General features: G+C 36.6%; 1 protein-coding gene and 3 long non-coding RNA genes across 5 annotated transcripts; all 4 read right to left on the minus strand.

Annotated features, from left to right (window-relative positions):
* Window positions 1-1,048: 1,048 nt before the first annotated feature.
* On the minus strand, window positions 1,049-8,827 carry LOC122141597. 2 transcript variants are annotated; one of them, XR_006157969.1, is made up of 4 exons: window positions 8,706-8,827; window positions 8,306-8,355; window positions 7,276-7,419; window positions 1,049-2,646 (listed from the first exon to the last, which is right to left on the minus strand). It is a non-coding gene; the product is annotated as an uncharacterized LOC122141597 (long non-coding RNA). The 2 variants fall into 2 exon arrangements; XR_006157968.1 differs by having other exon boundaries at window positions 8,629-8,812.
* A 563-nt stretch (window positions 8,828-9,390) lies between these two features.
* Window positions 9,391-11,390, minus strand: LOC122141601. Its single transcript, XR_006157976.1, has 4 exons — window positions 11,208-11,390; window positions 10,370-10,435; window positions 10,211-10,255; window positions 9,391-10,056 (listed from the first exon to the last, which is right to left on the minus strand). It is a non-coding gene; the product is annotated as an uncharacterized LOC122141601 (long non-coding RNA).
* Window positions 11,391-11,513: 123 nt separating this feature from the next.
* On the minus strand, window positions 11,514-14,335 carry LOC122134465. Its single transcript, XR_006157967.1, has 3 exons — window positions 14,227-14,335; window positions 11,693-12,007; window positions 11,514-11,596 (listed from the first exon to the last, which is right to left on the minus strand). It is a non-coding gene; the product is annotated as an uncharacterized LOC122134465 (long non-coding RNA).
* Window positions 14,336-14,441: 106 nt separating this feature from the next.
* LOC109094970 (scavenger receptor cysteine-rich type 1 protein M130-like) lies at window positions 14,442-24,058 on the minus strand (the record flags this gene model as incomplete). The annotated part of the gene is made up of 6 exons (XM_042736340.1): window positions 14,442-14,755; window positions 14,929-15,229; window positions 15,955-16,037; window positions 16,835-16,897; window positions 22,862-23,065; window positions 23,785-24,058. Coding segments are annotated over 6 exons (1,239 nt in total), but the record flags the coding sequence as incomplete, so codon positions are not given.
* Between the last annotated feature and the right edge of the window lie 165 nt (window positions 24,059-24,223).

A 24,223-nucleotide genomic window follows, 5' to 3' on the forward strand; every position in this document is an offset into this window, starting at 1 on the left:
GACAGAGTGGGAAAGAGAGTGAGAGCACGAGAAAGAAAGACCTCAAGCCTATTAAGGAGATGAAAGGCAAGAAATTTCAGCGGTTTGTCAAACTAACTTATATTTGATCATCTTTAAGTGAAAAATGATTTTACGATATGCAGAAAAGGCCCTATTCCGTCTCTTATTTTGTTGAAATCACTATAAAATTATAGACATTACAAAAAAAAAAAATCTCAAAATGTAATGGCTGTGAAGAAGCAGTTGTGAACAATTCATGTTCAAATACATGAATCAAGTTTGACCCACATCAAGGATGCATTAAACAAGAGACCAGAGCCAAATGGTTAAAAGAGAAGATAGAAGCACCAGTCAGATGATGCATGTATTGAAGAATAAAAAGCATGCTTAACACAAAAGGAAATGCTGCTGAATGAAGTGCTGCATTCTATCTTACCCCTGAACCTCAGACTGCTAAAAGGTGCCTCATCAAAAGACTGGCGCACCTAAGAAAACCTTGATCAGGCTGATAAGCAACTGCCATTTCCTTCATCTCTGCGGATATCAAAGAGTCGTCTGCCTCAGTGGTTTGCAATCCACTCGGTTTGCTGGAGAAAGTGATGGCAGAAAACCAATTGGACCTAATGTTGAGCCCACATCTTGTTATCATGAGCTATGAACTGCAAAGGGCCTACAGTACAGAGGCAAGTTTGTTTAACACATTTAGGCTGTTGTTCGGCCCAATAAGAGGAACTGGATTGAGTCAGCCAGTCACTGCAAAACAAACCCTGATGCATTGAGCAAGAGAGGTTTGTATAGTCCCAAATTGGTTTATTATGTGAAAATATACACTGATTTTTTATTTTCATTTTACAAATAATTACAAAGAATTGTCAAGAAACACTTTGAATTAAACATGAAATTTTGAAGTAGGAAGGCTGAAATTATTTTTTCATGATCTTTGTTTCATTTACAACTTTTTTTATTAATAGTTTATTATACAAGAAAAAAAGATTGAATGATATTTACCAAATATTTAATTTAGATTTATTTAAATACAAAATTCCATGATTGACAAGAGTCAAGTATCCCAGAGAACATTAAGAAAAGTGTAAAACGGTAACTATTTTCAAAAATAAGAAAAGGAAAAAAAACCTTCAAGAACAGATATAATTATTCTTCTATAATACAAAACTGGTTTGGAAAGGTAATCACATGATATGTCTGCTAGACCCCTCCAGAGTGAAAATAGCCAGTCTGCTCAATAAATCCAACAATAAACAAGAAACAAGTCTCCATCAATTATTCCAACGGCAACCAGGAATAAAGTATAAGAGAAAGAGTTTCAGGCTACTGTCATTTTAATGCACTCCTGGTTTCCATTATACAGGAATGATTGGACATCTGAGTGGCCAAAGCCTGCATGCTGTTTACATCTTATAAAATCTACCGTGCATTTAGTCTCCTTAGACAGAGGCTGCAGGGCCCAGCGAGTGTGAATGTGTTCACCTTGTCAGTTTAATTGTTGAACTGTCACTCACAACAAGGCAACAAGGGTCCATTTATATCCCCTCGGGCTGAAGTCTGACATGTTCTCCATTCTAGCCATTTCTTGAGACCAACGCAAGATGATGATTGTGAACAACTTGTGCTTTCCTGGTATCTGAGAAACAGGTTTAGACTGGACGTGTTAATGGGAATTTTCATCATAAATCCAAAACATCTAAATTTATTCTTATATTATTCTGTTTTTAAAGGCATTTTTCATTCTATTTTACCTACAAAAAAGAAAATATCTTAAAGAATGCATTTACTGCTTTTGTCCATATGATGAAAATGGAGTTATTCTAGTATTATTATAGTATAAACAATTATAAGCTTTAGTAATTTTATGTGCTCTTATCATCAATCTGATAGGTTTAATTGGTCCAATTTTATACAGAGTGTCTTTTCTTATTGTTGAAAAAGCTTTGTAACAGCTTTTTTTCTGTTAGAAAATTGGAAATTTTTCTGTGTTTAGGTAGAACCAAATTAATACATCAGGCCTGTAATCAGGCTTCAACAGCATCTAATAGCACATCAGGTGGTTGTAGTCAACTGCACTTGTATGGTTTAGGTATAATGAGGACTTTTCACCAATGTCCTCAAAACTGAGGTCAAAATGAAGAAAACTTTCTAATATGCATGTCTGAAAAATTTGCTTGTCAGACTATAGATTTTCAGAGCAAGAAATAATAACTTCAGTCCTAATTGATATGATTAGTTGAGCAGGTTGCAAAGAGGTTGCACAAATGTCCATCGCAACTTTCTGTTGATCTCAAATGGTTTGGGCTTCTAATGTGTATACTCCACTCATTTATCCTTTTTACTTGCACATTTAAACTTGTAGCTTCTTTTTTATAAACATTTACAGTTTTGAGTGAAGTAATCCTCACACAATATTTTAGCAGACAGCATTTTAGCTCTGCTGAAAACCTATCCTGTCTTCTATCTGTCCATCTACCCCATCTTTGATTTTGAATTAGTGCTATCCTTATCCGTGTGAGCTAGTGGTTATTCTGTGATATATGAGTGTTTTCATGTTGAGGGGATGTAGTGGACAGGGAGCTCATCTCTCCATTATGAGGGTTGTCACAGTCAGCTTGCCAAGCCCAGATGATTTTAATGCTGAAAACCAACAAAAAATTGCGGATTGAATAATAAGCAGGAGGACAGGTAGCAATGCTGTACTCATAAAAGCCCCGGTAAACATGTGAACATAATGCTTCCATATGTATCTGACTCATAAATGCCACATGTCTTCTTCTGTTATCATCAGCTATGAACATGTCATGTCATTTGAAGGTTTAATTATTAAAGGGCATCACAGTTCTGCTGTTTGTATTTCACACATTCTGGATGAGTAGTCACAGTCAATGATGTGCCCGATCCGGCTGCTGTCTTGCATTGATATTATGTGAAAAAAATGCATTGAATTAAGTATAAACTTCAGTCATCATTAATCTATATGTGCAAAAATACGGTCACATAAGCATGAAATGGCTAAATAGCATGCACAAAAAAATGCATTATGAAGAAAAGCATGCATAAAAATGCATGACAAAAAAGAACAAAAAAAAAAAAAAAATCAAGAGAAAATAAAAATTAAATATTTTTATAAAAATGTAAAAAAAAATCAAGAGAAATTAGCGTTTAAATATCTACAACAGTATATACGATTTCCACATACATTTTCATATTTTTCTAAGGTACTTTTAAATATAAAGAACATATTTTCCAATTAATAAAGCTAATAGCTTAGTATCATTTTCCAATATATGTTTTACCACTAATAACTGTTTAGAGAATCTCTATCACTGTTCTCATTGAGCATTATGCAGTTTGTTATAAACAATTTAATCAATTACTGTCTTTATTTCCTAAAGTGCTAGCGCTCTCAAATTTAAAGCACAGCGCCGACTTTCCAAGCTACTGACAGAGATGCCAGCAAGTGGATGTGTATTGATATGAGGAACCAGAAATAGACATTTTGCCCCTTGGATCAGAGCACAGAAATCATCTTTCATTAGAGCTCTCTTGCCTGATACCCCCTGACACACACACCCACACATACAAACTCGTGAATAAACAAAACTGGTGTATTTGTGTGTGTGAAAGGAGGGGGAAAACAGTTCACATTGGGATGCTGTGCAAACTAACGGCATGATCAAATATATAATGGATCATCATCTAGCTTTCTGAAAATGTCTGACACATGCTTTTTAAAATCTATTTTCATGCAACACTGGAATAATCTGTCTGAACTCAGGCACATTTTGAAAGTGAAAGTCGTGACATTTGCCAAGTATGGTAACCCATACTCGGAATTGGTGCTCTGCATTTAACCCATCCAAGTGCACACACACAGCAGTGAGAAGTGAACACACACCGCAGTGGGCAGCTATATCCAGATATATATATATATATATATATATATATATATATATATATATATATATATATATATATATATATATATATATATATATATATATATATATATGCAGTGCAAACACTGTCTATGCATCCCGACGAGCCGAAAAGTCTTTATTATTCACAGTTGTGTTTGGTGACGCAGATGGGGCAGAAAGACACATTTCAGCTTTAATGATGTTCCAGTAAAACAGGTAAATTTTTTTCAAGACACACGTCCTATTAATTTAGCATGTGCCCTATCCATTTTTCTTTATGCTTTGAAACTCTCAAGGATTAGTAACTGCATCCATTTCATGTGTTATGACAGCATTCCTATCACATACAGAGCTCCAGCTCTAATTCCCTGAATTATGCATTTGACTTTGACTCACAATCACTTTGCATTGGTGGCACTAAACCTGTTTTATAATCCAAGTACTGTATGTCACATTCGGTCATTCAGCATGGTCTTGGATTTAAGCATGGTTGCCTATTCCCGTTACAGAGTCTAATCTGAGAATGCTATACCGTAAATCACTAGCGAGAACAGAGAAACGTGATGGTGAATTTTAATGATGACATTTATCACAATGATCAATGAAGAGTAAGCCATCATGGTAAATACAGCCTCATGTCTTTCTCCTGCTCTCTGCACACACTGTCCTGCTCTCATAAGCAAATAAATGGCCTATTTGTTTTACACATAAAATTCTAAATGGCCATGTTTCCTTATTCATTTTTAACTCATACATTTAAAAAAAAAAAAAAAAAAAAAAACTATTAATGGTGGGCAGGAATTCTAGATAGACATAAGACAGATAGAACAACAGACAGGCAGAAAATAGATAGATAGAACAACAGACAGGCAGAAAGAACAAACTAACGATGGATGGATGGACGGATGAACAAATGAATAATTGATCGAAAGATAAAAATAGATAAATTGATAGACAAAAAAAGCATAGACAGAGAGATAGACAGATGGATAGACAAATGATTAGACAGACAAACAAATGACAGAAGGATGGATGGATGGATGACGGATCAGTTGATAAATACATAGACAGACAGAATGAATAGCAGATGGACAAAAAGAACAAAAGATAGATAGATAGATAGATAGATAGATAGATAGATAGATAGATAGATAGATAGATAGATAGATAGATAGATAGATAGATAGATAGATAGATAGATAGATAGATAGATACTTTTTCACCACTGTATTCTAATGAATGTACTTTGTATGCATTTGAATGAAGTCAGAAAAAGCCAAGGTAAAAATAGCTGATTATTGATCACTACGAAGGTTTTTTTTTTTTTTTTTTTTTTTTTTTTTTTTTTTTTCTGTGTAAATTACCCAGTGGCACTCAATAACTAAGTTCTGTCCTTTGGAAATTGTATTTCTATGAATGAGAGTCCAGACACCCACTCCACACATCGTGAGTCATTGACTGAGACTTTTTGTTCTCAGAGTCAGTGGGTGCCGCCAACTGTGCACTGTTAGATCACTGCACTGTGAGACATAACCAGAGTTGACTCTCACAGTCATGCACACCAAAACACAACCTACACAGTCTTGTTGGAATTTTAACAAGCTAATATCAATGCTGCAGTTGCAGAGGTCAAATAAACTAGTATTTATTCATAATTAATCTTAAGACTTGGCACTTGAATCCTCCTTCAATATAAGCTGAAAATAAATAAGTTGATTTCCACCAAAGGTCAGCACTTTTCATACTCTCCAAATTTGTAAATCTGTTTTTAGTCTCATCTGAAAAAAAAAAAAAAAAAAAAACCAAAAAAAAAACACAGGTGATTCCATGCCTTGAAACAGTATTAGCAAATATCTGCAATATGCCCTAAAGTGAGACTGCTCACCATCTGGCACACAATCATTGGGCTTTTAACAGCAGGCAAAACATCTGTGATCAGAGTCTGATGTCCATTACGGGAAGGCAAAGCTCTGCTGTTGGCTTGAGCGGTGACAGGCTTGAAATTTGAGAATAAGGATCATCAAGGGGAAGGTAGATTGATGCCCTCATGGTCGGGCTTAATCTGTTTGATACCGTCGGCTAGACACAGGTCCCATCTCAATTTGGTGAGCAGTGGAGATAAGCCTGCCAGTGCTGTGTGCTAAACCGATCCATCCATTCTGGTGCCAATACACAATAAGAAGACCAGCGAGAGAGTACTGGCATACAGGCATATCTTGCCTACTTGGTAAATTTTATTATGGTAGCGAGGCGTAAAAAAACATCCAATATAAGATGACATAAGTAATGCATCTGCCTCCTTTTGCACCACATTCAAATGCACACACAACAACACTAAAGGAATAGTTCACCCAAAAATGAACATTTGCTGAAAATGTATTCACCCTCAGGCCATCCAAGATGTAGATGAGTTTCTGCATTGGAACAGATTTGGAGAAATCTAGCATTACATCACTTGCTCACCAATGGATCATCTGCAGTGAATGGGTGCATTCAGAAGGAGATTCCAGTGAGGTGATAAAAACATCACAATAATCCACACCATGATTCCAGTCCATTAATTAACATCTTGTAAAACAAAAAGCTACGTGTTTGTAAGAAAAAATCCATCCAGATAAAATACAAGTCCTCTATCCATAATATTGCTTTCACCAGTGAAAAGGACATCTTGTCTGAATTAGGAGAGATATATGCACAGATCATTCAGTTTACAGGGTAAAACGGTCCAAAACCATTTTAAACAAATATGCTGATGGATTTTGATGTTAGTGGATAACAGGGAATTAACTTTTTCGCTGGAGGAAGCATTATTATGAATTACAGACTTGTATTTTGCTCAGAAGTTTGTTTGAAGTTAAAACTCAATGTTGATTATGACTCATTAATGATTCTTACAAACACAGCTTGTTGCGTCACAAGATGTTAATTGATTTAATGGAGACTTGGATTCTTAATCTGACGGCACCCATTCAATCATTCAAAGGATCCACTGGTGAGCAAGTGATGTATTGCTGAATTTCTCCAAATCTGTTCCGATAAAGAAACAAACCCTTCTAAATTTTGGAACGAACTTATCGAAAAAATTCTGCAAATTACTGTTTTTGAAGAATTGTGAAATTAACAGCTGTTTTATCTATCAAAATATCTAAATAAAAATCACTTTAATCTATAAATCCATCTAACTATAAAGGAATGACTTTATTAATGGCTGGGAAGTTTAAAGGAATGTTTAGTCGCAGGGTGTAAAGATAGTTTGGGGGATGCTTATTGTGGACTTGGCCTCCTGCAGTCTCTATGGAAACCCCTGTCTGCTTGTGCAGTCTCTGTAAGAATTGAATAGGTATACCTGCGTTCCCACGGTGACCAGACGGCTGATAAAGCTGGTGTCAGTCACAGCTGTTCTTTGAGAATGCATCCTTTATTGCTGGAGCGCACTTGTGATTTAATTGCTTGTGAGTAACACTTCGCATTACAGCATCATCCAGCTGAACTGCAGTGAATAGACCAGTGATTAATATGAGCACAGTATCTGTATTGTGGAGCAAAGCTGTGAATTTTTCCATTCTCTGGTTTATTGGCTACAGAAGTGCAGTGTGACATAACATGGCCCTAGTTTGACGATCTTTGGCTGTTTAAAGGATAGCAATTGAATGAATACATACCAAAGAATACCAAAATATAAATTAAGAATTTGATGATAATTTTGTTGTCGTTTTACTTATTTTAACATTTTATGATAAAGGATGGATAGAGAGACAGAGAGAGACGTCACAAGTATTTCAGTAATTTAAATCTGCTCAGTCAGTCACATGTTTCCATCTTGTGATCAAAATGTGAACTGCAGTTGAAAATGTGCATGGTAACCTCATTTAACCTCAGTTTGTCCCTGCTGGTCCCCTAAGTCACTTTCAAGCATGACATACTGATAAATTTAATATTCATTAAGAAAAATAAGTTACAAGATTTAGGTTTTGAGGTTTAAATGTATCCATTACCACAACATTATAAAAATAGCACAAAGACAATACTACAACATTCAATGTAACAAAGACATTTTACAAAGACAACTAAATGGTTTAGGCTTGAAACTGTCATCACAGCAAAGTATCAAAACTGTTCAAATCTATGACAGTAACTTAGAAAATGACTTAGAAATTCGCTGTTTTACTTGCTCTGAGAAAACTATTCAGCCTACATGAAATTACAAAGTTTTACTGTTGTTACAGAGAAATTCCCAGCTGGATTCTGATTTAAAATAGTTTAAGAATACAAAACTATTTACAATGCTGAGACTCTTCACTCACATCTCATAGTAAGAAAGAAAGAATAAATAAACAAACAAACAAACAAATACAGTAAATAAGCAGTTCTCTAACCTGTAAGATCCATATATTCATATCTGGAGGACTTGTCAGAGACAATACAGCTGAAAGAGAACAGAAAAGTCAAGTTACAGTATAAACATTGCAGTCCAACTCCAGTCCAAAATAAATAATACAAACAAGCAAATAAAATAAATAAATACAAATCTTAAGCTAGGCAAGTTCTTCATTCGTGTGCTCTGTGCGTTTTGAGAGCAACACACTAAAAAAAGAGCAACACACTAACAGATTTTTTAACTTATGAGGGGATTACTAATGACACTGCAAATAATGGTTATGAGAACAGCAATAACATTACTTGATTTATGATTACCCACCCATACCGGTGCAGTCAGTCATAGCCTATTTTGTTCATATCAACGCTTAAAATGTGTTTAGACGGGTCATAGCTTACATTTTGTTGTAATAAACGTTTTAAATCGTACATAATGGGAATATTCATTTCATTTTTCTAAACAGCTAACGTTTTCCGCTGTTCTTCGTTAGAAAGTCTGCAAACAATCAATTACGTCGTAGCGAGCGCACGTGCGCCGATCAAACGCACAAACGTATTAGGATTTAAAGGGACCGCAATCTTTTTGATCAAAACAACCTGTTGTGTCTATTGTGTTAATATGAATAAAGTAAATTGAGAGTTTGCCCATGAATATTGCTTGCGTGCTGTTTCCTAATTCAGCCTCAGGATTTTCCATAGAAATGTCACTTTAGACGGTCTGTTCCCTATTGATAGCAATTTGTGAAATTTATGGGTAAACACACACACACACACACACACACACACACACACACACACACACACACACACACTCTCTCCACCTCCCTCTCTCACACACACACACACACACACACACACACACACACATAAATCAATTATCATTTAAAAATAAAATTGCAGGAATGTTTGACAATTGTTTGACAATAAACACTGTAATGCCGTCTTAAATCCAGAGGATGGCAGTAAATAAAAGACGAAAAGGAATATATTAGACCACCTAAGCAAGGGGTCATACGTGTGGTTGTGTATTTACTGTAGCCTACTGTACTGTACAAATAACAGAACACGATCAGAGAGAGGCAGTAATTTTGATTTATTGATATAAATTGTTTCATTCGTGGGACTATGCACAACCAAATATTGGATTAAATTAACCGTGTTGATGGCATTTCGAATGTATTTTATGTGGGGTAGATATTTATACCTTTACATCCAGCTAAACATATTTTCTGGCTTTCTTGTTTTTTATGGTCACTTATTTTCATGACATGGCAATGGAAATTAGCTGAACTACAGTGTGGACATTCAATCAGCACCATGGACAGCGGCCGCTACCATTCAGCACCAGTGTAAAGTGTGCTTCCGGGAGGATTGAGTAGAACCCTCCGCCACAAATGGAAATTACTCAAAATATGACACAGTTACTAAAGTAATATGTGATCATTTTTACACATTAAAATAATTAGACATTAAATCAGAGCAAGCAATATGAAGAAATCAAAATAAGACAATTATGAGACAGCTTTACATGTCTGCCTGTCTTCTGCTCCCAGTTGTATGAAAATGGGTAAGAAATATATATAATTTTAAAGCAGATTAATACCAAACATGTCGATATCGTTGATTAACTGATATTAAAATGCACCAGGTAGCAAACAACAACAACAACAACAATTATAAGAAGAAACAGCAGAAGCAGTAGTTGATCACACACGCTTTTCATCTTCAGTTGGCTCCTTTTCTCCATACTCTGTTACAAAAATGGAGAGAAGATAATCAGTAAATGTTGCAATAATATCATCATAATTCTTCAGTTTTTCTTCTAACAATGTAGCGCAAATACATATTATGCAAATGTGTGTCATGCCAAAATACACATTAAAAAACTAGACCGTAAAAATCACCTTCTCTCATAGTTGAGGCATCATCATAGATCTCAGTTGTGCCATCTGTGAAAAAAATACAGAGACAATATCACTCTCTCTAAACTAGAACTAAGCTATATTAGCTCCTTACTTCATATTTATTTTCAGAATGATCATTTTAGCATGGAAAACTCTCACAATTCAGTCTATCAGTGTTGGCATATTCCTGGTCCATATTCCTGGTTGCCTCCTGGTCCATTTTGTCTGGATGAAAACCAATAAATCATACACTCTATGAAACGTCCATTAAAACAGTTCTAAACAAATATAGTGTTGAATTTTGATGTGCAGGGGGTGGACTTTTCACTGGAGTAAATGTTATGTATTATTAACTTGTATTTCATTTGGAAGGAACAGTTTAAAGTTAAAACACCATGATGGATTTGTTTCTAACAAACACAGTTTTTCCACTTCACAAGATATTAACTACTGGACTGGAGTAGTGTAGATTGCTTGTGGTTTATTGTGATATGTTTATCAGCTGTTTGGACTCTTATTCTGACGGCACCCATTCACTGCAGAGGACACATTTGGTGAACAAATGATCTAATGCTAAATTTCTCCAAATCTTTTCCAATGAAGAAACAAAGTCATCCACATCTTGGATGGCCTGAGGGTGAGTATCTTCATTTTTAGGTGAACTTTTCCTTTAACAAGAGAGTTCAAAAACACTGACTTGGATATATACACTTGTTTAAACCTCACCCTCAGACTAACACCTGTGTGCTCTCACACTGACTGCAGCTTGCGCAAACACTTTTTTACACAAACACAGCAATGTGGTTTTCATTGCTGAATTCAGTGGTTAAAAGCAGGAAGCCTATCAGGATTAACATATCTTTAACTTTAACTGTCAAAAAAGACATGTAGAATCATTAGACATGTCAGCATAGTAAAAAAAATAACAAATACTTTTAATTATAAATTCACAACTACAGTGTAAAAAAATTAAAGGTGATCATTTCAGGAGCCTCACCGTTCTGAGTGAAGTGATTTTGTCTGTACTGAATTTCCTCATAAACGTCCTCAGACATCGTCCTGTGTCTCCTCTTAGAGAGACCTGTGAGTGTAGACAGACAAACCTGCTGTCAGTTCACAACACATGACTGATCACACACTGAATAAGACACAATATGACAGTCTCTGGATCTCTCCTACCTCTCCTCATCACTCTGTTCTGCTGAATCAGTATAAGCAGTGGCACTAAGAGCAGTAAGAGCACAACTCCCAGAATAATCACAAGCACTGGGGGAGGCGCTGGTGGAGGAGTTTGTGGAGGAGCAGCGACTGATGTTGAGCGCACTGGAGGAGAAACTGGAGGAGAAGCTGATGATGTTGTGGCAGGAGTAGTGGACACTGACACATCTGATAAATCTGTCCAAACAGACAAAAAGACATCCCATATTATGAATACATAAAATGATCTAAAAAGTAATATTATTGCTCAGTGTTTGCTGTGACCTGCACAGGTGAGTCCAGCGTGCTCTTTGCGGGAGCAGTCAGTGTGGTTATTCAGGGAGAGAGGACAGTCCCACAGGTGAATCTCATTCCCTCTGCACTCGACTCTGTTTATCCACACAACACCTTCACCAGCACCAAAGACTGAATTCCCATCAGCCCTCAGTGCTGCTCCACAACCCAGCTGCCTGCAGACCACCTGAGCATCGCTGATGTCCCACTGATCATCACAGACTGAGCCCCACACAGCGTTATGATACACCTCCAGCCTCCCAGAGCACCGGCCCTCCCCTCCACGCAGTCTGAGAGGAACATGATCTAAAATATACATTTCATACATGAGGAGACTCATCACTTATCACCAGGGCTGGGGAGTAACGAAATACATGTAACGGCGTTACGTATTTAAAATACAAAATATGAGTAACTGTATTTCGTTATAATTAGCTACATTTTAAATAAGGGGTAAACAGATTACAGTGATTACAGTGATTACTTTTAATTTTGATGTCATTTATTAATTTAATATTCAAGTAAACAGTTTGCGGATTTTAACCAGTACTGCGACTGATTTTCCGTTGAAACAAAAAAACTGCGTGCAGCAGCCTGTTCATTTAGCAACTCGCAGTAAACGTGCATATACATGCTTATCATCACGACACAAAAAAATCTCCTAGAATTCACACTTTGCATTCAGTTAACAGATCCATACTTATCATGCATGAAATAAAAGTTTATAAAGTCAAACGATAGCTTTATGTGCTTTACAGATGAACTTGACGTATTTATATATTCGAAATGTTCAATAATAGATCATCTTTGACTGGGTAATGCAAGTTCATGATCCGATTCGTGAACAGATGATTCTTTTGAGTCAATCTTTTAAAATAATAATTTCTTTTGTTTAACGAAACCAGTGTGGAAACCAATGGTTCACAAACTGGAGTGCGTTTCCCAAAAGCAACTATGGTTGCAAGTTCCGTCGTTACCAATAGAGTTCAATGGAACTTACGACCATAGTTAGCTAACGATGCTTTTGGGAAACGCACCCTTGGATAGATCTGAGGTGCAGGGCTCGCAAAATCGCTAGCCCGACGTCCTGGGGCTATTGTGTTTTTCAGTCGGGCTCCAAAATGTATCACCGCCATGACAGACGGGCTATCTTTAATAGTGATGTAAAATTCCTAACTTGATTCGCGTTGTTCACTCGCTTGTAGAGGTGAAACGGACCGTAATTGATCGTTTGCACTTGTTTCTAAGTCTTGCTGATTTAAACATTCAAGCGTTTTAAACCATTTAAGCGCATTCGGAGCTTGCGCGCACTCATTCAAAGCATGAGCTGAGAGCAGTTTCAGACAATGCGCTTACACAGAATTGATTCCTCTTTCGCGTATCCTTGCTTCTGAATGAACACAAAGACACAAAATTATTTCAAAACAATTGTCTCTGCAAGTATTCTCGTAAACACAGTCGGTTATGTCTTAAGTGAACGTATACAATGGAGAAAGAAATCTCCAGTGCATTATATTGGATACGCGCATTCGTCTTAAAGGGGTAGCAGCCTTTAAATACCTGGTGTTCCATGGCACCTGTTGTCAGAGAGTGACATTTGCGTCTCATTCACAAAGGTAAAATCGGACATGTATGCATGTATGTTAAAATAACATGTATTTTGCATCATTTTTTGGATAGTAATACAAATGGTTTCCTCTGATTTAAAATAGAGCAAAGACAATTTTTTTGTTTAAATTTAGATATCTTTTAGTTGTATGATTTTTTAATTTGATTTTGGATTTGTTTTAAAATTTCAAGTTTTATTATTTAACATTTCAATTTCACAAAGAAATATGCAGCATTTTGTCTTTTGTCTAATAAAAGGACACATTTTCATTTATAATTTGTCTTAAATCTCATTTTGTAAAAATAATTAAATACATAAATTGTAAGAAAATTGTATGGTGTAATCTGTATTGTGAATGTTATCGCATCGTAAGTTTATTGAATGTTACAGCCCATTCATTTTGGGCTACCAAAACCTGAAGAATGCCTGCCCGAAGGGCTATTGTATAACTTGGACAACTGTGCCAGTTGTTTTAGCTACTTTGTTGTGTCTGGATTCATTTTGAAACTTGGAATGCAGCATGGAACAGCACGGAATCCCATTCATAGTATTCAAATTTAATTTATATTGATTGGAAGATTTAAATGACATAAAAATGTTTTGTTGTTCTTAGAAATTCTGTGGAAAACTGATGTTGTTAAAAATAAAAGGCAAAGAAAACACAAATCTTATGGCTGGTAGATGTCGGAAGGCATAAAAACAAGACCAAGTTAATATGTTCCTTTGTGTTACAAAGCTTAAGTATTTCAAAGTATTCTAAAGTATTTAGATTAAGTTACTAAACCTGAGTAATCTAACGAACTCCGTTACTGATTATTTATTAAAGCTTGTATTTTGTAATCTGTAGTGAAATACATTTGAAAAGTTTAATAATTAATTTATTATTGCTCTCATTACTAAAACAAAACCTACTCACTTGAACACTGTCTCTGGTGAGTAGATGCTGAACATGTCAGATGACTCTGTGGAGACTCAGGACTCTCTTTCTCTGTGATTATAGCATGCAAGACTCAACAAACCTCTGATTTAGATGGAAACTAAACTTTTATGAAAACTACATACACACTAAAGTATTGATGATTTTGATTTACTGTAAAAAAGAAAGAAAGAAATTCATTTTTAATCATTAAATTAATTCTTACCAAAGCAAGTGATATTTGCCACCTCATTATCATAACAGTTGTTCTGGCCCCAGGGTAAAGATGGACACTGCCACAAATTTTTGTCATCTTTTCGACATTTAAGATGATCTAACCAATTAGGAGCAGATCTCAGTCCCTCTGAATTACTGGGTTCACTGCCAGATCTTCCACAGTTCAGCTCTTGACAGATCAGACTCGCTGTGTCTCTGTCCATCTGGTTGTAACATAAATTTCCCCAGGATCCATTGTAGAAAACCTCCACATTCCCTTCACAGCCCTCAGTTAACCTGATCTCTTTAAACTCTAGATAAAAGATATTGCATTTAATTCAGTCATTTTTAATTTTGTAAATACCTTATTTTGTAAAACTAATAAACTGAAATGATTTGATTCTAAATGTGACAATATTTTCTTTTCAGATATTGAAAGTAGCAGATGCTGGGCAATTATTGTTGCTAAAATGTGTGAGACTTTACCTGAGCACATGACTCCTACATCCTCCTTGTGCTGACAGTCATGTTTTCCCCAGCCTGGAGAAGAGCAGCTCCACAGGGACGTCTCATTCACATTACATTCCACCTCACCCAGCCATATGGGTCCAGAACCAGGACCAAACCAGGCTGGTACCTGCTGGTTACTGAGGGCCACTCCACACTGCAGCTGTCTGCACACCACATGAGCATCTTTAATATCCCAGGAGTCATCACACACTGTTCCCCATGAGCCACTGTGAAAAACCTCCAGCCTCCCTGCACAGTCTCCCCCAGAACCCACCAGCCTGATGGACCCCCGACCTGATATTCAGAGACAGAAAAACACATTATTGATCGTGAACAACTGAAGAATCTGCCCAGATGTTGTTCTTCTCACCAAAGTTTGTGATTGACAGCTGTTGTGTGGAGCTGCAGTTGAGAGTTTGTGAAGAGCTGCAGTTCCCCAGATGAGCTTCACTCCCAGAGCACTGGAAGCCCATCACACACTCATGACTGTGTTCAGGACTGGATGAAGAGGAGCTGTAGAAGTTCAGCACGGAGCCACAGCCCAGCTGTCTGCAGACCACAGAGGATTCAGTGAGACTCCAGGAGTCCAGCAGAACTCTCCTCCAGACCTGATGGACGAAAACTTCCACCTCCCCCTCACACTGTCTCTCTCCAGACAACCGCACCAGACCATCATGAAGAGCCAGAGAGGAGTCTGAGGAGAAGATGTGGCATTTTATTAAGATATTGCATGGTCATTTATAATATATTTTTCATTAAAATCCTCTCACTAGAGCAGATGACTCCAACATCTCGTCTATGGGAACATTCAGCTCGACTCCATGAAGAGATGGAACATTCTGAGAGTTTAGTTTCATTCCCGTCACAATCAAACACATCAGCCCATATTTCATCACTTCCCTCTCCAAACCAGTCTGATCCCACAACAGACACAGCAATCCCACAATTCAGCTGTCTACAGAGGACACTGGCGGCTCTCATATCCCAGCATGCATCACACACTGTGCCCCATTTGCTGAAGTACTGACGTTCGACTCGACCAGAACAGATGTCAGGGCCGTTTACCAGTCTGAGATCAGTGTAACCTGGTCAAAAGTTATTGAAACAAAAACGAAATATAAAAGTTTAAGACTTACTCTTCTTTGGAAAAGAGAATGGATATTTTTTCTGTGTACATTACATGAAAAGAAAGGTCAAATATTACTCAACCAGAGCATATTACTCCTACAGCATTTTCATGGGAACAGTGTTCATGTGAAGAGCTGGATGTAGAACATAATTCAAAGTATGATTCATTTCCTCTGCACTGAATCTCTTGTGTCCACATCTGAGTGTCTCCTTTGCCAAAAGCAGCTGCTCCCAGCACCTGTGCAGGAGCCCCACAGTCCAGCTCTCTACACAATACCTCTGCATCCTGCTGGTCAAAGGCAGCGGCACACACTGGCATCCATGTCTTTATTTGAAGTATCTCTAACCTCCCAGAGCAAAGATGAGACCCATTAACAAGTCTGGGGAGGCGACCTGTGTGTTTACATGATATAAATAAATATCAACATAACCATTTCATTATTAAGATAAGGACAACAATTCTGCTCAGTTTTTTCTCTCTATCAAAACATTTAGGTAGATTGGACAGTCTCACCTAAGCAGATGACTCCAGCATCTTCATTATGCTTACAGTTATTGTCACCCCATCCTTTACAGTGCTTCAGTGTTGACTCTGATCCAGTACACTTCACTCCATCCATCCAGATTGGTCCTGATCCTTCCCCAAAGTGAGCAACACCAACTGCACGTAACGCTCTTACACAGTCCAGCTCTTTACACACCACTGTAGCATCAGTCAAATCCCAACCATCATCACACACTGTTCCCCACTGACCTCTATGAAGAACCTCCACTCGACCAGCACAGGGACTGTTACCACCAACCAACCTCACATTACCTGTACACAATAGACATGAGCGTCTTTTGCATAAACATTCACAGGTAATTCATATGCTCTAATTACCTGATAAATGAAGTGGGACCAAATGTAAAAAAAAAATAATAATAATTGAAAAAGCTTTTCTTCTGAAATAAAAACAGTAAAAGCAGCACCTAAAATATTACTTCTTTCTTTTGTTTTTTTATTGAGTAATTTATCCAATACAAAGAGTGTAAGTACAGAGCAGAAACTATAATCCAAGACCCCCTGCCCCATGATAGGCTACAGTGAAATAAAACAAACTAAACCTAATAAAGCAGAGCTTAAAGACGCAAGTAAGCAAGTACGTAACTAAATAAATAAATATATAACACCAGTAAGAAATCTGTAAGTTAAACACTAAACTCTACTTAGGTTAAATATTTTCCCAGAAACTCTTTGGCCATTAGCTGAAGATTCACCGACCTGCAGTGGTGACTGTGAAGACTGTGGACATTAAGAGGACTGTCAGACAGCTCTTCATCTTCCTCTTCCTCTGCTCTACAACTTCTCATCAGCTCTCAGTGATTATGAAGAAAAAGAGACTTCTTGTCTCACTCAGGGTGAACTTTCAAGAGTTAACAGACAAAATCAGCTAACAGCTTCAGTGACAAACTTCTCTTCAGACAGAAGAATTTTCAGCTTTCTTTATATACATCAAGAGAACATCAATACTGATGAACAGGACTCCTCCTCCACCTCACAGAGAGACAGAAAAGCTGCAAAAGTTAAAGTGCTGACAAAGTCCCCCAGCTGTCATGAGACTGATTGTGGGAAACACTTAAGTGTACATTCAGCATCAAAGTCTGACACCTGCAGAGAAGAGATACAAGCACTGATAACTAACTGCTGATGACAAACACTGACAACGGCCCTGGCTTGAGGAGCACTGGGTGTTTATCATATGCTAAGAAAGAGAGACATAGCAAAGGACAATTTGTGAATAACAAAACACATTTTTCCACAGAATTATACTGAATGTTTGCTTTTTGTGTACACGTTAAAAAATAAAAATAAAAAAAGCCCAATCGCAATCTGATTTTAACTCTTTATTAGAAAACATGGACATCTATTCAAAACAATCACATAGGACAGAAACCTAAATCAAATATTTGAAACAAACAAGGTCTATGTTTTAAAAAAAGCTCTATTGTAAACAATTACATCAGCTCAGAGTGCATGTCATGTATTTGTGACTGTCAGAAACCCCCTCTGCAGGACATAAAGTGAACAACATGCTTTTTCCAATAATTGCTCAGAGCTGATGTTTGTAAAAGTATACTTTACCCTAAGTATATTTCAATGACTTTTAGCAAAAAATAAAAGACAACAAAATATGGGTTTACATTTAAAAGTAACATTTTCATAAGGTGAAGATGCTGTGAACTGTTACAGATTGAGGCGGTGGCAGCTTAAAGGCAAAGATTCTGAACTCATCACAATTATAAAATATAATTTATAAAATGATTGAATATTTTTTATTTTTATTTTTTTTTTGTTCTTGCAAAGGAAACATGACAGAAATGTATCAATGTAAAATGCAACAATACATTTTGAAAAAGCCATGAAAGCAAAACTTTTTTTTTCCAGAAATTAAAACTGATTTAGCAGATTTTGATACACAATGTGACATAGAATATTGGTGGATTCCAGCTAAAAATACAGTATATAGAACTTAAACACTTAAACTCTGCAGGCCACTTAAAATGCTGCTTTGAGGCAGTGGGTGTGGTTTAAGCTATTCAGTCCATCCCGGTTTTACTGGATCCTCCACATCATCATAGTCTGTTATTAGAAAACAAGGGCAAATTCATGTATCAGCATGCTTTAAAAAGTATAATGAACACAATGTTTGCAGTCCATTTAAATTAGCTATTGACATCAGAAATTGTTAGAATAAGAGAAACTGATAATATAAAGCTAATATAAAAACTAAACAAAAATTATTCAGTAACAAAAGGTGTTAATAATGTACCAAACATGTCACTCATATATTCCCTGACATTCTTCACATCATCATACTCCTCCTGAACGCCTTCTGAAATAAATGTGGCTACTATTAATAACATAAAAAAACAGTCTTCATACTTTGCATGCCACTATAATTAGAAGCAAAAATAAGAGAAAAAAAAAACCCTGTTCTCATGTAGAAGTGTATAATTCAAAACCCAGACCTGCTTTATCATTGCAGAGCTGTGGTACAATGATGACATCATCATAGTCTTCTGGTATGTCATCTACATCAAAATAAAGGAAAATTAAATCCATCCATTAATGTACAAAATTTTGGATTTTGAAACTGTATAGATGTATATACATATACATGTATATGTAACTGTATTTAGTCTAGAAATAATTAAAAGAAATAAACCTGTAGTGTGATATCTTTATTTGACCCTCTAATTCTAGCAATTTCTATTCTATTTTAATTCTACTTTATTTATCTTGTTTTTATTTTTAAAAAAACATTAGCTTTCTATTTTTTTTTCTAATCTATCTACTTGTTTTTCTTTGTGTTTGTGTGTGTGTGTGTGTGTGGGGGGGGGTATACATACAGTGCACAGCATAAATATGAGTACACCCCCTCTAAAACTGAAATTCAGCTTTTATTCTTTACTCAGAAGACATGTTAGGGTTCTTTGGAGATTTAATGTTCCAACAAGCCTGATCAATTACCAAAAAAGAATGCCAAAATTATTCAGCAAAATAAGATTTTCTTATCAAAGACTCAGACTTAATGCTTGGCAGCAGTGGAACCCCTCGGGAGAGAACTGCCAGGTGAATTATTTCTTAGCATAAAAGAGGACAATGGTACAAGACAAATACCAAATTATTGTTTTAAGTGTGAAAATATAGCTGAAGTAGCATAGACATTAATAAAAAATTAACTTATGACAAGGCTCCTTAAAAAATCAGGTCTTCACTTTAAGTTTTCATTTATAGAAAAAGAGCATTATAAAAAAAAAAGTAAGTGTCTCAAAATGCAAGTGTCTCAGAACCGGCACTTCTCACTTTATCTCACAGAGTATGACACAGCCTACAGAAGTGACATGCATGCTTTGTTTGTCACCACTAGAATTACCGAATGTAGCCAAAGCAAAATAAACTCTTCCATATTCTAAGGCCCATAATTACAAAATAGAGACTTCTGGGAATCCATACTCTGGTCTCAAAATGCCAAGTCAATAATTTCAGATCCAAAAGCATCAAAAATGTTCTGGTGTTGCTGGAGGAGGAGTACAGTGAGAAGTGATTTGATACCCACAGTGACGTTCAGTGCTGAAGGCGTGAGGGAGATGTGCTTTATCAATGCTGGCATGAATTCACACACTACTGTGTGATGTAATACAAAAACTTGAAACAGAAGATGCTACCCTCCCCTCATTCCCTGCATTATTGGGCATTTTTTTTTCAACATGACAATGAAGATATTCATTCTCCCAAGGTGAAAATCTTTCAGTGGGGTCAGAGCAGTATACGTTAAGTTCTGGAGGACATACAGTACTAAGTACTAGAATAGTATACATTTTCTGAATTAAATCTCGGTTGTACTCATTTCTGCAATCCTTCATTTAAACAAAATCTGGCTAATTTACTTATCTTACAGAAAATATTGGGATATATTTTGTTGTTTTTATTAAGTATATGTTTAATATGTTTAAATTTTGCCATCTTCCCATGAATTATATTAGTGATCATTAAGAAGATACATATTTGATATTTATTCAGAGAGGGTGTACTCATTTATGCTGTACACTGTGTATATATATATATATATATATATATATATATATATTATATATAATACCTTGTACTGTGTTAGGCTAACCAAGACTTGACATACACACTTATAAACTTTTGCTAATTTTTAAATATTCAAATATAAATAAATCTGTTAAGCATTGATTACATCATCATAATTCTCTGGTGTGATGCTAAATAACTAAATATAAATATATCTGTTAAGCATTGATTACATCATCATAATTCTCTGGTGTGATTTGTTGCTCTACTTACTAAATTATTTAACAGGAATAAACAAACTCATTTATAGGCCAAATTGGAAATTAAATTAAGTGAAATCCTGCGATCAGTTAACAAAGTCATTGACCTGTTGGACTTTTAATGGTGGTGTCATTATAGTAGTCAGTTTTCACTTCTACAGCAGATTTTGCTTTGAAAACATATATACATATATTATTATTATTATTATTGATAATAATAATAATAATTATACCTTATCTGAATTATGTACTGAATGATTTATAGAATTTAAACTCTGCTAAGAAGGATTTTTTAAATTAATTTAACATACATATTTTTCTGTATGTAAAGGATAACATTATTATATTTCAGTCCTCTAACCTGAAAGAAGCTCATCAGCATCTTCATACCCAGATTGCTGTTCGGTAGAAATAACACTTCCTGTTATGAAGTAATAGAACAATCAGAAACAAGTTTACAATCACAAATCAGCCCTCACCCCATACAACGCCCCCCCCACCCATATCCTTTAGCTCATATACTAACCATATCATTACGGGTGACACAAACAAGGTCCCACAAATAAATTATTGTGATTTATTCCACTCACCCTCTGAATAAAGAGATTACCATATGGATCTCCACAATTCTGACACTATGACACTTACTCACCCCTCTGAGTGAAGTGATTGTGTCTGTGCTGAATCTCCTCATAAAGGGCCTCAGACATCATCCTCTGTCTCCTCTTAGAGAGAGCTGTGAGTGTAGACAGAAAAACCTGCTGTCAGTTCACAACACATGACTGATCACACACTGAATAAGACACAATATGACAGTCTCTGGATCTCTCCTACCCTCTTCATCACTCTGTTCTGCTGAATCAGTATAAGCAGTGGCACTAAGAGCAGTAAGAGCACAACTCCCAGAACAATCACAAGCACTGGAGGAGACACTGGTGGAGGAGTTTGTGGAGGAGCGACTGAAGTTGAGCGCATTGGAGGAGAAACTGGAGGAGAAACTGATGATGTTGTGGCAGGAGTAGTGGACACTGACACATCTGACAAATCTGGCAACATATATTTAAATGATGATTGTCTTGAAAACACAAGTTTAGCTATAAAATGTTCAAATTATTAATATTTGTCAGTCTTTTGTTGTGACCTGCACAGGTGAGTCCAGCGTGCTCTTTGCGGGAGCAGTCAGTGTGGTTATTCAGGGAGTGAGGACAGTCCCACAGGTGAATCTCATTCCCTCTGCACTCAACTCTGCTCAGCCACACAACACCTTCACCAGCACCAAAGACTGAATTCCAATCAGCCCTCAGTGCTGCTCCACAACCCAGCTGCCTGCAGACCACCTGAGCATCGCTGATGTCCCAGTGATCATCACAGACTGAGCCCCACACAGAGTTATGATACACCTCCAGCCTCCCAGAGCACCGGCCCTCCCCGCCACTCAGTCTGAGAGGAACATGATCTAAAACACACACATCAACTACTGACCAGCTTCAGCACAACATTCACAACAATAAGGATACAACCTGTTTTCTAACAGTTTAAATCTGTGTTTAATTTAGTGAAATATAAAGAAAAAGTGTGCATATGCAAATAATTTACAAAATACAAACATATAATAACCTTACTTGTACACTGTCTCTGGTGAGGAGATGATGAGGTAGCACATGTCAGATGACTCCGCGGAGACTCGTCACTCTCCTCCTCTGAGATTAGAAAAAAATTATATTTGCAAACATCACAAATCAAGGACATTTTACTTTATAAATAATACATAAAATAATCATATTTAAACAAACAAAACATGACAATTTCAAACAATCTTAAATCAGCAGGTGATCTTCTCAACTTAACAGTTAATACAATACACTTCACCCCAATTACAATATTTACACCCCCATAAAGAAGAATCACACCGCCAAAAATTAAGAATCATCAAGCCAACAACTAAGTTTATCAAGCCAGTTACGAGACTTCAGTCCCTCTGAATTACTGGGTTCACTGCCAGATCTTCCACAGTTCAGCTCTTGACAGATCAGACTCACTGTGTCTCCGTCCATCTGGTTCCAGCACACATTACCCCAGGATCCATTGTAGAAAACCTCCACATTCCCTTCACAGCCCTCAGTTAACCTGATCTCTTTAAACTCTAGATGGAAAAGCATGAGAATCAACCTCCAGTGTGTAAATTAGGAATCTGAATAAAAAATAATTTAACAATTCCTTCATAACCATTTCCATTACCAAATTGTGTGTGTGTTTTTTTATTTTTTATTTTGGAAAAAATAAATAAATGCAGTTCCATTACCAAATAATAATATAATTAATGATAAAATCTTTTAAGATAATTTCAACAATTCCAGTCTTTTTAGAGGCAATTTGAATATGTTATCAATGCTAAACAAAAAAATGTGCAAAAATATTTCAGTCATTAAAACTATTGATCAAACGCAAAATGTGTATCTTTAGCTTTCCTTTGTTACATGAATATCCAGTCATTAAGTACACTGATTTAAGTCTCAGTTGTTAACTTCATGTTTTTATTCATTATGGAATCAGACACTCGTTCTGTCACTAAAAGAACCAAGTCATTTGAGTCATCTGGGAATGAGACAATTGGCCATGTTGTGTTCAGCAGTGTTGTGCTGCAGCACCAGTGAGGAAACAGTACAGCATTCCATCTGCATCACGACATTTTATTTTATTTTTGATGGATGATGAAACTGCATCTGAATAAGAATCAATTCTCAGTTGCTTAATAGTGTTCTTAACATACAATGCAAATTCAATGGATAATGCTAACCATCAGTGAAATACTGTATATGGGTTATTGAAATACTATTATTTAAATTATCGTTTACTGTTTACCTGAGCACACAACTCCTACATCCTCCTTGTGTTGACAGTCATGTTTTCCCCAGCCTGGAGAAGAGCAGCTCCACAGGGACGCCTCATTCCCCTCACACTCCACCTCATCCAGCCATATGGGTCCAGAACCAGGACCAAACCAGGCTGGTACCTGCTGGTTAATGAGGGCCACTCCACACTGCACCTGTCTGCACACCACGTGAGCATCTTTAATACCCCAGGAGTCATCACACACTGTCCCCCATGAGCCACTGTGAAAAACCTCCAGCCTCCCTGCACAGTTTCCCCAGAACCCACCAGCCTGATGGACCCCCGACCTGATATTCAGAGAAAGAAAAACACATTATTGATCAAGAACAACTGGAGAATCTGTCCAGATGTTGTTCTTCTCACCGATGCAGGTGATTGACAGCTGTTGTGTGGAGCTGCAGTTGAGAGT

Source organism: Cyprinus carpio, chromosome A4, assembly GCF_018340385.1.
Source record: "Cyprinus carpio isolate SPL01 chromosome A4, ASM1834038v1, whole genome shotgun sequence".
Taxonomy (NCBI): Eukaryota; Metazoa; Chordata; class Actinopteri; order Cypriniformes; family Cyprinidae; genus Cyprinus; species Cyprinus carpio.